We start from the raw sequence: 16,138 nt of genomic DNA, 5'->3' as shown, positions 1-16,138 counted from the left end.
CTTTATCACACTTTTCTCCGTAAGAGTTTTGATTCTTACACTCCTGACAGGCAAAGCCAGAGAAGCCATCCTAAAGAGAGCAAAAGTTTTTTTTTAATCTTGTATTCATTATTTTACAATATCACCAAGACATCAGCGATCTAAATGAGATTTAAAATGAACAAGTTTCCAAACGCACAGAAACAATGTTCAAGTCTTTCAAATAGTAATGTAAATGTCATTAAATTCAATGTTCAGTTAAGAGCACTATCCCCTATGAAAACATACACAATACTGATCTCTGAACTCTTTGACAAACAGGTAGGCTGGTCACAGACAGACAGTCAATCAGGATACTGACATCACAGACACAGGTCCCGTTGCCGAGGTCTCCATCCAGACATGTCCCATGGAAGTTACAGGTCTTCCCTGACCAGCTGGGACAGGCTACAGACAGAGAGACAAACAAACAGATGATGAACAGACGACAGGTGATTAGAAATGATCACTATTCATTGTTAACTGTTTATAGGATTTAATTTTGGCTCTGTTCAAGGCACCTGTGCCATAACAGCAATCTTGCAGGTTCATGTGTCACAATCCCATGTTTGTAATTTGTTCTTTTTTCAAGTATTGTACTCTAGTGCAATATTCAGGTTGTTGTACTTTACTTGAGTATTTCTGTTTTATGCTACTGTAAACTTCTACTCCACTACATTTCGGAGACAAAGATTGTACTACGAATATTTGACAACTTTAGTTAACCATTACTTTGCAGATTTAGGAATGAGAGTCAGCAGCTCCAGATCTGAGGCCATGGTTCTCTGCTGGAAAAGGGTGGATTGGATCCCCCGCGACCCAGCTTCAGATAAGCAGTTGAAAATGGATGGATGGATTGATACAAATTATAAATCAACTAATACATTGTATTTTTAAAGGTTAAGCAACATAACAGTATATAGTAATCAAAAGTCAGCTCTACCTTTACCAGCTGCACCATCAGTGAGGCTTACACATAAATGTATCAATAATTATAATATATCAATATAACATATATATATCTGAAATGAGCCATTCTGCATGTGAATGCTTTTAGTTTTGGTACTTAAAGTAAATTGCTAAAACTTCACACTGAGATATTTCTAGTTTTATATGAGTAAAAGATTTTTGGCAAACAAAAATATTAGAGATGCACCGAATATTCGGTAACCGAAAATATTCGGCTGAATATTGCAAAAAAAAAACCCACACATTCAGTATTCGGTGGAATAAGTTAAAAGCAAGGCCGAATAATAGTGGCGTGTTTTGATAACGCAATCAAACAGCGTGCCGTGACGGGCTGAGTAAAATGTCGGCAGTGTGGCGATCCGCCCGTCACCACACTGGCATTTGCGACTAAAAATAGTTTTGAGCGAGCAAAATAGGCTTAAATCATTCAGCACGCTGTGCGAGCAACCTACAGATTGCAACCAGCAGCAGAAACGAAAGGCGAATCCCATCGGTTGTGGGTTGAACGGGGGTCACAGACACAGACAGTAATGTATTCCTGTCAAATACGGCGGCCATCGGCTTACCGGCGACGGGAAGTCGGCTCTAATGATATCCTCTTCTTGGCGTCATGACTGCCCAAAAGGGTCCATGTCATTGGTTCGACAGCCCATTGGTTCGACATCCCATTAGTCCGACTGTCCGCGGTGCTGAACGGCTCGCAGCGGGCGTATGGTGCGCCGCGACCGGCTTGAGGCGGAGCAGGCTCACGGCTTATGTGTTTGTCACTTCCTTTTTCATTTTAACCCACACCATGATCTTTTCCTGACCCTAACCAAGTGGTTTTTGTGCCTAAATCTAACCAGACCTTAACCACAGGGCATCATGATGATTTCGGAACGGACTTAGGAACAATGAGTTTAATATGGTCGGAACAATGGGCTGTCGAACCAATGGGCAGTTCCCCCAAAACTACCTGAACAGCCGAGCCAGCCGAACACAGGCAGGCCTATGTGATGTGTCAGAGGAGAAACGAGCCGTTCACGGCACACAAACCTCACCGCACTTTAGGGACTGTTCTTTACTTGTCAGGGGAGGAGGGTGGCTGGTTGATTCTTATTTTATTTATTTATTTTATTTTGATCCCCCCTGTGTTAATCACTCATTGATGCTGTTTTTGAAGTATGAATAAGTCAGTAAGTAATTTATTCCATTGAAATATCACTGATGTATTATAGAAATGTGATTTATCTTTTTATAAATGACAAAAGGCACATCTGCCTCATTTTCGCTGTGGTATCGTGATACTACTCAGAACCATGATATTTTCACTGGTATCGGACAATGGGATCCAATTTTGGTACCGTGACAACACTAATCTGGAGGGGGTTCATCTGCAAAAACTAATGAAAAACTAAACAACAATATTCGGTATTCGGTACTTGGTATTCGGCCAAGCATTTAATATTATTCGGCTTCGGCCACAAATTTTCATTTCGGTGCATCCCTAAAAAATATACACATGAAATGAATTATTTTAATTAACGTACACCAATAACTTCACTCAGCAACCAGAAGTTATGAAGAATCCGGTCACTACAAGGACAATTTTAACTAACCACTAATGTTACAAAACAAATTACAACAATGGAAATTATCTATGATTGCTGATGCAGAGTAACGTTACTACGAGAAATTCCGATGTTTATGATTGTTTGCTGTGTGACTTTTACTGGGACTAATGTATAATGCTTGACTTCATTAAAGTTAGTTACTTCACGTTAATCCTTAATTGGTAAGACCTGCACAGTACTGAAGTTAACTCTTTGCCTCATCTTTCATCGTGAGCCACAGTAGTTTTAGTGGAAACGGTGATTTAACAGCCAAACAATTCACATTAATTCACATCAAAGCGTTGAAAGAACTCGCGATAGCTAACTTAACATTAAAACACTAACATTAACGTTAACTATGGGATTCAAAAGGCAGAAAACAAGCTAACAGCGCCATCTTTCATTAACTGGTCGTTAATGAGCTAACTACTTATTAAACGAAAGAGGTTATCACTTACCTCTTGTCGTTACGTTACACCCACAGAATTAACAGCCCCGCACAAAAAAAATGATGATTTAAGAATGCTTACATTAAGCTAACGTTAAACCAAACTTTCTAACGTTACTTTTTTCTACCTGTGACAGAAAATTACCGTTCGGTTGTCGGACATGAGTATAGCGGTACAATCAGAGCTATAAAAAAAGATCAATGAGTCCCGCCTACTTATTAAGTGACCGTTGAGAATATAGACGATAAAATAGGTTGAGAAATACAAATACAGATTGTCTGTTGTGAACCATAAAAAAGTAATAAAAATAAATTTAAAAAAAGATTTTGCTTTTCTGAAATGAAAAAACTTGAGTAACAATTTGCTACTGGATAATTAAAATAGGGTAATTCATGACACATAATTCCTAGGGCAGCAACTAATCCTAAATATTTTCTCAATCAGCTGATTATCACTGAATTTACATAAAGTCACAAAATTCTAAAAAATGTTTGATCATATTTATCATATTTAGGGCTCAAGGTCTTCAAATGTCTTCTATTACAGCCCAAACCCCAATTATAGTCAGTTTACAGTTATATAAAACAGACAAAGGGGTTATAGAAGTTCTGATTGAGCCGGTGTACATGATTAGTTTAAGGAAAACTCAGTTTTCCTCATCAACACTAACACTTGTGGTGTGTGTTTTCAGATTTATCCCCTCTGGAAACCTTTTTCTTTTTTCTTTATTATACTTTATTTTTTTTTAAAGTCACCACGTGTCTGTGTATTCATATGTACACTTGAGAAGAGAGAAAAAAAAACACAACAACAACATCAACAACAACCTAAACGTGCACATGAAACAACATACACATGAAAAGGAAAAAAAAAAAAAAATCACATACCAGCAACACCATAAATAGCATAACAGCAACAACAGCAATAAATAAGTAAATAAATAAATGAAATAAAAAGAAAGAAAGAAAGAAAATAAACAAAGGAAAACAAAACAATTACATATACACATAGACTATAGAATATAAATATACTTCATACCCCTAAGGGACACACAAGCGAGTGGCCAAACAAGAAAAAACCAGAACAAAAAAAAATAAATAAATAAACAAATAAATAAATAAAATAAAACCAAACAGACAAAAAGGTAATCACAGCTATAGCATTATGATTAAGTTAGTTGTAGTAGGTTGACCACTTGGCCCATCTTAACTCAAGTAATTTGGGGTTCCCCCTCATTTTATATGTTATATACTCCATTTGGTGTACCTGCCGAATGGTGTCTCTCCATTTTTCTATTGTGGGCGGGGTTTTCTGAAGCCAGTGTCTGGTGATTTGTTTTAGAGCGGTTATACGCAGCGCCCTAAGCAAGTAGTTATCATTTTCCTCATGAGGTGTGTCTATGGTCCTTCCTAACAACATATAGTCTGTGTTTAGTTGAACAGCACATCTTAAAATATGACTGATTTCTTTCTGTACCTTTTCCCAGAATATTTGCAGTACAGGACATGACCAGAATATATGTTGAACATTAGCGTATGATTCGCCACATTCCCTCCAACAGCTTGATGATATTTTATTATTATATTTAGCTTGCTGAACCGGTGTTATAAAGTATCGTGATTGTATTTTCCATGCATATTCTCTCCAGTACGGCGATACAGTAGTTGTATGGACATTCTGTTTCATTTCCCTCCAGCTCTCCTCTGATATGCCTATGTTCAATTCTTCTTCCCATTTCAGTTTTGCCTTTGTATCTTGATGTTCACAGTTATTTTCCAAAATGGTATATACAGCTGAGATTTGATGTGGGACTTTAATTTTATCATAATTCTTTATCAAAAATTGTACCAGTGGATGTAAATCTCTGCTGGTCTTGCTTTTTATTTCACTGTTTTGAATATAGCTTCTTATTTGTAAATACCGGAAGAAGTGGGAATGTGGCAAATGATACTCTTTGCTTAAAGATTCAAATGATATTATTCCCTTCTCGTTTAAGCACTGTCCAAAAATGGTCAATCCCTTTTGTGCCCAAATGTCAAAGGCTTCATCAGATTTGTTAGGCATGAATTCATGGTCTTCTTTTATCGCTCTCAGAGCCACTAAATCTTTCTTTATTTCAACAGTGTTTTTAATTCTAGCCCAAATTTCCAGAGTGTTTCTAATTGATGTACTATCTTTTACTGGCACTTTTCGTTGGTATTCTGTACAGAAAGGAATTGTTTTTATTGTACCCTGACACATAAACATCTCTATTGTTCTCCACTTTGCTTCTGAGTTATGATTTAACCAAGTGCGTATGTGCTGCATTTGCGCTGCCATATAATAGTGCTTCAGGTTTGGGAGAGCAAGTCCCCCCTTCTCTTTGGCCATTTTCAAGGTCTTCATTTTAACTTTCGGTTTTTTATCATCCCATATAAATTTACCAATCATTGTATCCCAGATTTTGAAAGTGTTTGCACATACATATAGTGGTATTGTCTGGAATAAAAACAGAAAACAGGGGAGTACATTCATTCTAATTGCCTCTATTCTTCTACCCAAAGACCATATGGCTGATTTCCACCTATTCACGTCCTGTCTAACATGTGCTTCCATACATTTATAATTCAGCTGGTACAATAATTTGTTATTCTCTGGTAGCACAGTTCCCAGGTATTTAATTCTGTCCCTATCCCACTGCCATAAGTAATTACTCTTCACCTCTCTGCTTACTGGGGCTCCTATAACCATTGCTTCACACTTATGTATATTTAGTTTATATCCTGACACATTACTATAGTTATCAATGACATGCATAAGAGCTGGTAGTGATTGTTCTACGTTTGTAAGATATAAAACCACATCATCAGCACATAAAGCCAATTTTTGAGATTGCTCTGCTATTTTCACGCCCTCAATTTCCTTAGTTGCTCTAATATATGCTGCCAGGGGAAACCTTTTTCTAAAAGCCTTTAATTTTGGGGTGAGAAAAGCTGGCTTAAGGGTGATGGAGGAACGCAAGAAAATGATGTGTTTTAAAATTTAGCGGATGGAAAACAGCACTGCGGTAAAAAATAAAAAATCCAAGTGTCCTCTTGAAAGTGAGCTGTTATTGGTAGAGGTGAGAAGATAAGATACAATCCAGCCAGGATAGTTTAACAAATAGAGTCAGCTGAAAGCTTATCAGACACCAAAACACAGCACAGTGGTGTTGGATATGGGGACATGAAACCCAGTGTGTCCTGGGAATTCTCATCCAAAATCTGGTCCTGTTTTCCAGGAAAAATACCTGTGGGATCCAGTGATATTTAGTATGTGTGTGCTTGCAAGTTTCCCACTTCAAAAATAATTTACTTTTGAGAGGAATTGTTTTTCTACTAAAAATATTAGCCCATATTCTAATGAATATGTAGACATATAACCAGAAAATAATAAACTTAATTTTATGATACATTTTCTGAGCCATGTTAACCTTAACCAGACACATTTAACTGCCTGAGCCCTCTGTGCCAGCACTTCCATTGAATTAGTGCCGTCATGTGGATGAACTCTGAGTGTGTGTGTATGTTTGTGCGTGTGTCTTACGGAGACAAAGAGGTCCCCAGTGCTGTGTGCAGCACCGTGGCTCCATGAACCCCTTCACACAGATGTGTTGACATCCACCCAGCTCCATCTCCCTGCCACCGATCTGCACCACATAACTGCAGCACACAGAGAACACAAGGTGAAAAAACTGCTTCATTTACATCACATACCACTACTACTGCTACTGCTACTACTATAGTTAAGGTTTGAACAACCCTGCACTGCTTTAAAGAACTGTGGGTGTGTAACCTGGAACGTACCTGCAGTTGGTCGTGCCCACGTGGCTGAAGCCATGAGGGCAGCTGCTGGAGGTGGCTGCGGCACAGGAGGTGCAGGAGGTGTGCACATCAACCCTCTGTGAAACATCACACCGCCCAGGAGCAGGAGTCTGAGGGAGCAGAGGAGATCTATCTGTGACTTGATCTGATATTCCCTCTATAATATTTCTCAACACCTGTTCGTCCAGATGGTACTGTAGGTATCAGTTCAGCCCCATTTTAAATAAGAAACAGCTTCAACTAAAACCTCCACTGATACTGACACTTCTGTTAGTATCAGAAGTGTTAACACTGGAGGTTGTGATAGGTTGTGTTACTGAATGAATCTTGCGTCATACACCAAAGGGGTGCTCAGCCCACATGAGCTTACAACACACTAACAATATATACAGAGACACAGTGTTTTATTTTTATAAATATCAAATTATTGTATTATTACTACTGATGTATTCATTTGTAAGCAGTGTTTACATGCTGCAGCTAGTTTAGGAGGAGCTAACTGTAACTGCTCTGTACACAGCTGGGTAGTTTAAGCTATAAAAATGTATCATATTTAACTGTTGATCAAACACTTTGCATGTACACTTTTTAACCTGCAAATAAACTTGTAACTGGAGATGAAAAACAAATGTAGTGACGTAAAAAGTACATTATTTCCCTAAGAAGCGTAATGGAGCGGAAGTACGAAGATGTATAAAATGGAAGTACCTTCAAACTGTGCTCAAGTACAATACTTCTAGACGAAACACTGGTGAAAGGAGGTTCCCACCCGATGACCCCAAAGACATGTTAGTTATCACTGCTCACTGGTTTGTATAGTTAAGCCTTGCCATAATAGCTTATCATAGGGCTTAGGAGGTGATTCACTGAGTGCTGATCCTTTCTCTAGAGCACAAACTTCTTGTGTTTATTTGAACTTCAGTAAATGTACTTAGTTACTTTTCACCAACGTAAAAAACACAGTTAAAAACAACAAAAGTTAACCAAAGTGAAACATAATTTTCAAATCAAGGTGTGGCTATGTGAGAATGAGCAACACAGATGTCCGAAGAAAGGTTTTATTAATGAGGGAAGCTCCACAGTGAGTCAATAATGTACAGACTGGGATTGTGCAACAGACTGCTGGTTTTAATGGAATATGCACACCTTTCTGATTCACAGGATGGCAAGTGTCTTTGGTTCTGAATTTCATATTTGAACAACGTGGCTACTATTCAGGAGATGTTTTTAGTTTCCCCTAACTGTCTAATGAAAACCAGTTTCTGAATTTATCTGTCGCTAGAAAAAGACAACACAGAGTTTTATTGATTGGTAACAAGTTTCAGGTTCCCTCTGTATTTGTGATTTTGTGACTGTGGCACATGAGGGGAGGCTCCAAGCAATGACTGAAACTTAACATGTTTATAGTTTTGTCTTAATGTTTTGGCTCAGATTTGTGAAGTTAGATTAATTGTTAAATTTTACACAACAAGCGAGTTGTGGTTTGTACCACTCAGTCTGGGAAAACAGTTGCATGATGTCTTAGGCCCCGATCACACAGACCACCCCATCACCTCCTTATGCTAACCTTCCTGTGTAATTAATCTGCCGTTTATTTATTTATCTAGTTATCTGACAGTAATTAGTAGCTAGTTACTGAAATGTTGAGGCAGAGGGTACTTGCTGTAGCTCTGGTTGAGGGTGAGAGGCTGTCAGCAAAGTTTGTTGGTCACAGATAAACAGAGATCTGTGTGGGTACATGAGACCCTAAAAAAGAGGGTGGGTCATGGAGAGTACCACCAGTTGATCCAGGAGCTTTGCATCAATGATGGCCATTTCTAGGCATATTTTAGGATGACTTGGGAGCAGTTTGACAACCTGCTGTCTGTTGTCGGGCCGTATAGCTCTGGGTATCCAGCAACCACTACCACCAGTTTCTCCTCCATTGTTTACCAACAGTAAACTTGTTGTCATGACCACCACAGAAGGCCCACCTCTCAAATCATCCGGACAATGGGAAAAAAGTTGAGATGACGTGGGGCACTTTTCCGCTCTGATTAAACTTTTTTCCACCTCAAGGAGTTCAGAGTGCTCTGGCAAAAATTCCAGGCGCCTAGAGTGCAGAAATGTGAGGCGTGTCGAAATGCAAAAACTGCAAGCAAAACACTTCATGCTCATTAAAAACAATTACAAAAAGGGCATCTACAGCTGCTTAAACGCTTTCTGTGTGATCAGGGCCTTATATGGTTCAGGAGCAGCTGTCAAGTCTGACAAAATAACCCCAATGATGTCATAGTGATATTATTGGGGTCATTTCAGCGTGGGCTTGGGGACGACAAATCTATAAGCAAATGCCTTACAAACTGGAGGTGTGGAGTTTGAAGGATGTTACTGTTCATCAGGCAGGGAGGATCTGATGCAGAGACATTGGTGATTTGAGCTGGGATCCAGGGCTCTTAGCCATGTTAGTGGGTCTACGGATGGAAATGTCGGGTGGTTGGTCAGCCCACCACTTTGGTGCAGACTGAAAACCTCAACAACTATTGGACAGTGTGCCATGGATTTTTTTTTAATTCACACATTTGAGGTCATTAGAGGATGACACTCTGAATTTGGTAATCCATGACTTTCCTCTAGCAACATCAGAATGTCAAAGTTTTCTCCTAACCATGTTTGACATATACTTGACGGATTGGCCCAAAATTTAGTGCAGATGTTCATGGTGCCCAGATGATGAATCCCAGTGACTTTGGTGAACCCCTGACTTTTCCTCTTGCACCACCAGCAGATTGACTTTTTTGGTTTTGAGTAGCACATTTTGAAAACTATTGGATGCATTGGCATGTAATTGTGTAGAGTATAAAACAAATAAATCCACACACCAAGTAGACCTCAGGCTCAGAAGTCTGAGGAAGAACCGTGTGGCTCGAAACGTTACTCTGCATTAAAATCCTTCTAAACAGGAGATACATGGTGTGCGGACTTTTGTTTTTTACTTTGCCAGACATTTCTTAGGTCCAGCACCCACTCCATTGGGCGTTGGGATGTACGTGTCTTTTTGTACTGATTTTGATGTAATTGAGTACAGACATCCAACTGGATAAATTCTACATTTTTGGTTATACTCTGACTTTTCATCTAGCATGACCAGGTCAAAATTTAAATATGCTCCAAGATTATATCCACAAAACTAGTGATACTCAATTTGTGGCCACAGGTCAAATCGGCCCTGATAGGGTGCCAGGTGGCCCCCCCAACCATTTTCTAATTCTCAATAAAAATAAATTGATTCAAACGAGGAGCTGCTTTTGTACTTTAAATGTAAATTAGGTGCCAGAGTGCATAAAAAAAGCTTTAAGATAGAGCTTGTTTATATAAAAAAAAGTGCCAGGAGAAGATCCCCTCAGTCCTCAGACAAGAACATTTAAATTTGGTGATAGTTTTGTCACTCACACTCACTCACATCTACTGTCAGTCACCAGCGGTCCAGCACTACTTAAACTGGGACAGTTTGACCACAGAAGACAGGCTTACAGAAAGGCTTAGCAAGTCGTAGAAACGTCAGTTTCTTTTTTTCTAGCTGTTATGGCTAATGTGCAACCTGTGTGCTAATTGTTATGTTAATTTAAGATGCAATTGATGTCCTCATGTCTGTTTGCCAGTGCATGCTAAGTATGTTTTACTCTTTTTAACATCTGGTTGTGTTGTTAACATGCTAAGTGGCTAACTAGCATCTTGAATCTGTCTTGTCGGTCTTCTAGTTTCCCTTTTCGAATGATGAATACCACCTGCTGCTATGAAGTGATAGAGATATTTCTTCTCAAGCAAAATGTATGTGCTAGCTGGCTGTTGGTTGTAGTCTTTGCACTGTGTTCAGGTGCAACTTTTTGGCCAAGACACAGGTGATGTGAGGAAACACAACAGTCGGCCTTTGCAGCTAGTTCTTTGATGTGGGCTTGATGAGTCTGGGCCTGGATGTCCTTAAATCCTATAAACACCTCACCTGAGCTGCTGCAATGGGCCCCTTGCCTACTGTCATTTTGAAAAAGTGGCCCCCAGGTAAAGTAAGTTGAGTATCCCTGCGCAAAACTATTAACACTCCCATCAGCTTCAACTGTGCTTTGTGTTTAATGCTCATTAGAAAATGTTACCAAAAGATGGCAGCCCATTAGCTCAGTAAATACTCTAATCTCTGAACCCCAACTGATTCTTAATAGATCCATTTTTTTTGAGCATCCTTCTTATTGTACTTCCCTGCCTGATTTATTTTATTGGATCTACTTTATGTGTATTTCATTTAGTTTTTATTGTAGGTGTGTGTTTTTCCTCTGTCTCTGGGAGTTCAGGATGGGTCAGAGGATGGTGTTGTTTTATTCATCTGTTTAAACACACCAAAGAGGGTATAGGAGCCAAATACACTGCCTGGCCAAAAAAAAAGTCACCACCAAAAAAAAAGGTCATACACTCTAATATTTCGTTGGACCGCCTTTAGCTTTGATTACGGCACGCATTCGCTGTGGCATTGTTTCGATAAGCTTCTGCAATGTCACAAGATTTATTTCCATCCAGTGTTGCATTAATTTTTCACCAAGATCTTGCATTGATGATGGTAGAGTCTGACCGCTGAGCAAAGCCTTCTCCAGCACATCCCAAAGATTCTCAATGGGGTTAAGGTCTGGACTCTGTGGTGGCCAATCCATGTGTGAAAATGATGTCTCATGCTCCCTGAACCAGTCTTTCACAATTTGAGCCCGATGAATCCTGGCATTGTCATCTTGGAATATGCCCGTGCCATCAGGGAAGAAAAAATCCATTGATGGAATAACCTGGTCATTCAGTATATTCAGGTAGTCAGCTGACCTCATTCTTTGAGCACATACTGTTGCTGAACCTAGACCTGACCAACTGCAGCAACCCCAGATCATAACACTGCCCCCACAGGCTTGTACAGTAGGCACTAGGCATGATGGGTGCATCACTTCATCTGCCTCTCTTCTTACCCTGATGCGCCCATCACTCTGGAACAGGGTAAATCTGGACTCATCAGACCACATGACCTTCTTCCATTGCTCCAGAGTCCAATCTTTATGCTCCCTAGCAAATTGAAGCCTTTTTTTCCGGTTAGCCTCACTGATTAGTGGTTTTCTTAAGGCTACACAGCTGTTCAGTCCCAATCCCTTGAGTTCCCTTTGCATTGTGCGTGTGGAAATGCTCTTACTTTCACTATTAAACATAGCCCTGAGTTCTACTGTTGTTTTTCTTCGATTTGATCTCACCAAACGTTTAAGTGATCGCCGATCACGATCATTGAGGATTTTTTTCTGGCCACATTTCTTCCTCGAAGACGATGGGTCCCCACTATCCTTCCAGTTTTTAATAATGCGTTGGATAGTTCTTAACCCAATTTTAGTAGTTTCTGCAATCTCCTTAGATGTTTTCTCTGCTTGATGCATGCCAATGATTTGACCCTTCTCAAACAGACTAACATCTTTTCCACGACCACGGGATGTGTCTTTCGACATGGTTGTTTAGGAAATGAGAAGCAACTCATTGCACCAGTTGGGGTTAAATAACTTGTTGCCAGCTGAAAGATAATTGCCCATGCAGTAATTATCCAATAGGAGGCTCGTACCTATTTGCTTAGTTAAATCCAGGTGGCGACTTTTTTTTTGGCCAGGCAGTGTATGTTATTGGGAGGTTTGCTTCTAACTGTGTAATTCACTGTGTGGGCATTGGGGGGCACTATACTGTCACCTGGTGAGTTCAGGTATTTTAGGATGTGACCTCACTATGGTCATCAGGTGTTTGATCCGGAAGGGCAAAAGGTTTTTGACCGCTGTGGCACTAACTGCCGGCGTTTTCTTTGTTTGATCAGTTGTCGATAAATCGAAATAAATGTTCGTTATAATGCCTCAGAAGACCAGCGTCCGGACTCCTTTACTGAGCATCAAGAACGGTAACGTTAGGGTGAGAAACCAGTAAGTTAGCGAGGCGCGTCAACCAGGTTACTCTGGATCAAGCATCTCAGTAGCTTGAAGTATAAGACTTAGCTCCTATAATAGAGGGGGAAAACAATTCTGTAAAACAGATTTGTACTTTTTTTGTTCTTTATATTTCACATTTGTATCATACCTGTTCCCAATAAAAAATATATGGTCAGAAAATATTAGCATGCTAACAGGCTAAACTAAGATAATGAACCAGGTTCAGCGTTTTAGCATCGTCATGGTTAGCATGTTAGCATGCTCATACAAGCATCCAGCTCACAGCATTCCCAAAGAGCCACGAGCATGACTGCAGACTTTTAGTCTTTTGTAAGGCTTGATTCATTCTGGGGACTAGGAGTTAGCATTCTCTGACCTCTGCTGCTTTGATTCTGACCATGTATCTTTTAATCTGTGTCTTGTAAGTCCCCAAACTTGCTAGAAGTACAAAAACAAATTGCCAGAGTACTGTTTTAAAGTTTTATTATGTTGGGTTTTTCTCAGGACTACATTAATATTGTTGTACAACAAGCAGTTCCCCCCCTGAAATGTTCACTTTATGCAGAAAGCTTTGGCTGAGTTCACATGATCACCAATGTCTCGTTCATTCGGTGACCAAAAATGTCATCAGATTTTGTAGTAACGGGCAAAAATATTCAGTGAGATCAGGCTCCAGAGGTAAAAACAGTGAGTTGTGTATTTTTATCACAGAGTAAAGCAATCCTCTTTTAACTCAGAGGGCCTGCAGAGAATAAACAGTTGATAGAGTATCTCAGTGTAACAGGGTTGGAGGTGTGTTACCTGTTCTTGCAGTGAAGTTTGCAGGCAGAGCAGCGGCAGCAGCAGCAGCAGCATGGCTCAAAGTGTCACATCCAGGGGGAAAAAATAAATCCGCCAACCCAGCGTCCTCCTCGGCCAGAAGAATAGAAAAAAATCAGTAGAAAAAGTAAAGAGTGTTTTCAGGGAGCGTTAAATCTTCACATCAGTTTTCTCCTCTTACATTGATTCTGAACCTTGAGCACAACCTCCTCTACAAGTTACAGGAAAAAACACACAGATAACAACATCCTCTGTGCAGGAAAAACTATTAGAAAACAATAGACTTCTATTCCAACAATAGTAGGTGTAAGAAAACCGAAAGCAACCGTTTGTTAATAGATGCCAAATCTCTGTAAAAATCTAAGTACTTAAAATACAAAAAATAAAAACTACAGGGTTGATCCAGGTAGTGCTGGAATTGTCAGTATTATTCTTTGCTCATTTTTAGACTGAAGGTAATGATCCCTGTTATATGGGAACTAACAAACAAATTACAACTAACAAATGAACTCTCAGCTCAGTGTCCGGTGAGGCAGAGAGCAGTCACAGAGGCTGGAGCGACTGCTGGCGTCACGTCTTTTCCTCTTTAATCTAGGAAGAGAGAAAGAAAAAAAAACCCAACAACAACAGAAACTGGCAAAGTAGGAACCTCCCAGCAGAGGTCACCTCCTTCTAACTCTCCCTGAGTAATGACAGCGGCACTAGTAGTAGTAGCAGTATTAGTAGCAGCAGCAGTTAACAGTTACTCTTGTTTTAGTCACAATAGTAACAGTAACAGAAACAGTAGCAGCAAAAGTATACATGTAGTAACACACACCACTCCCTTCTGTCCCTGTCCAGCCTCCAGAGCTCTAGACTCTATGGGGACTATTGTACACAGACTACAGTGTCACCAGTTAGGGAAGAAAATCACTTAAGTAGAAATAATATAGTCTTAAAATACTTCATTACAAGTAAAAGTCCTGAATTCAAAATGTTACTTTAGGACAGAACAACTATCAGCAAAGTGTGCTTAAAGTATCAAAACTAAAATTACTCACAATGCAGAATGGCACTTTTCACAATGTTATATTATTATACAGTATCATACTATTCTGTTTTTATCACCAAATAATACACATAAGAGCATTGTAATGTCGTAGTTTGTCAATGTGGAGCCATTTTTTAGATACTTTGTACACTACTGGGTAGATTAGTAGTACAGTACTCCATCATATTATACTGTAAATTGTGTTGTTTTTTTTAATGTAAAAAGTAACTTGGAACCTAAAGTGTCAAATAAATGCAGTGGGGTAAAGAGTACGATATTTTACTCTAATTTTATATATTTATATACTGTAATACATTACAATATAAGTAAAAAGGTGGTGGGACAGTGGTGCAGTGGTCAGCATTGTCACCTCTCAGCAAGAGGGTTGCTGGTTCAAACCCCAGGGTGGGGGAGCCCTTCTGTATGGAGTTTACCTCTGAAATTGAAACAGAAATAAGATATGAAAGCCTTTGGTCAGTTGTTATTAAGGATAAACTGTGATAATGGCACAATGCCCACAATAAAGATATTAAAAAAGAAAGCAAGAGCTTTTGTGGTTGCACGGAGAGCTCATTATCTCGGTTACAATTAATGAAAGCCCTTGTATTTCTCCATGTACTTTAGCTGTTGTAAGTATATAGGCAGTAATTCCAATATATTTTGGGGGGAAGCATCCACCAAAATATTTAAATATGTTCAAAATGTCTCCCCCAATATATTGATAAAATTTTAAAGAGTTACTACCTTGCAAGCAGTACAGTGGTACAGTGGTTAGCATAGTCGCCCCACAGCAAGAGGGTTCCTGGATCAAACCCTGGGTGGGGGGTTTGGACCCTGAGGTGGGGGAGCCCTTCCTTGCTGAGTTTGCATGTTTTCCCCATTTCTCTGGGTGCTCCAGCTTCCTCCCACAATCCAAAGGCATGCAGGTTAATTGGTGACTCAAGCAATCGTGTGATTTACTTCACCTGGATCAGAGTGACATCCACCTGAACATTTCACAACAAAAAGATACATGTGACCTGTGTGGGTGGTTATTATTTCTGTATGGTTATTAGGGGCAAAAAAGTTGGACATCTGTGATCAAGACTGCATAGTATTTGGCCTACATAAAACTAATGTAGTCTAATTACAACAGCTAACATAATAATACTAATAAAAATAATAAGACTGAGATTAAATAATCATCAAAACACATAAAAATTATAACTAAATAAAATATACATATATACATACATACATATATATATTTTACTCACCGGGGCAGGAGTGGTTCTTGGCTGTGGGTGTTCCTGTTAGGCATGCCGGTGAGCCCACATGAACAACACCAGGATCCTGGCTAATGTTAGTCATCACTAAAGTTAGTTTCACCTTTTTATTAACAAGTCGAACTGTCAAATACTGTGAAAAAAGTCATTCATACACTGGTGCGAGTATTAAATCATTTAAAAGTAACAAT

General features: G+C 39.4%; 1 protein-coding gene across 1 annotated transcript in view; it reads right to left on the bottom strand.

Moving 5' to 3' along the window:
- The window catches only part of stab1 (stabilin 1), a 118,047-nt gene extending 103,752 nt beyond the window's left edge, over positions 1-14,295 (bottom strand). The window contains exons 1-5 of the mRNA XM_033625556.2: positions 13,635-14,295; positions 6,853-6,980; positions 6,593-6,708; positions 341-426; positions 1-70 (exon numbers count right to left, since the gene is read on the bottom strand). Coding sequence (XP_033481447.2) covers positions 1-70; positions 341-426; positions 6,593-6,708; positions 6,853-6,980; positions 13,635-13,688 — 454 coding nt within the window. The 5' untranslated portion in view covers positions 13,689-14,295. The remainder of the gene's footprint in view (positions 71-340; positions 427-6,592; positions 6,709-6,852; positions 6,981-13,634) is intronic.
- Between the last annotated feature and the right edge of the window lie 1,843 nt (positions 14,296-16,138).

The sequence above is a fragment of the Epinephelus lanceolatus genome, chromosome 1 (genome assembly GCF_041903045.1).
Source record: "Epinephelus lanceolatus isolate andai-2023 chromosome 1, ASM4190304v1, whole genome shotgun sequence".
NCBI lineage: Eukaryota > Metazoa > Chordata > Actinopteri > Perciformes > Serranidae > Epinephelus > Epinephelus lanceolatus.
Note: the sequence above shows the minus strand (reverse complement) of the source record. Positions and strands in the feature narration are given on the sequence as shown.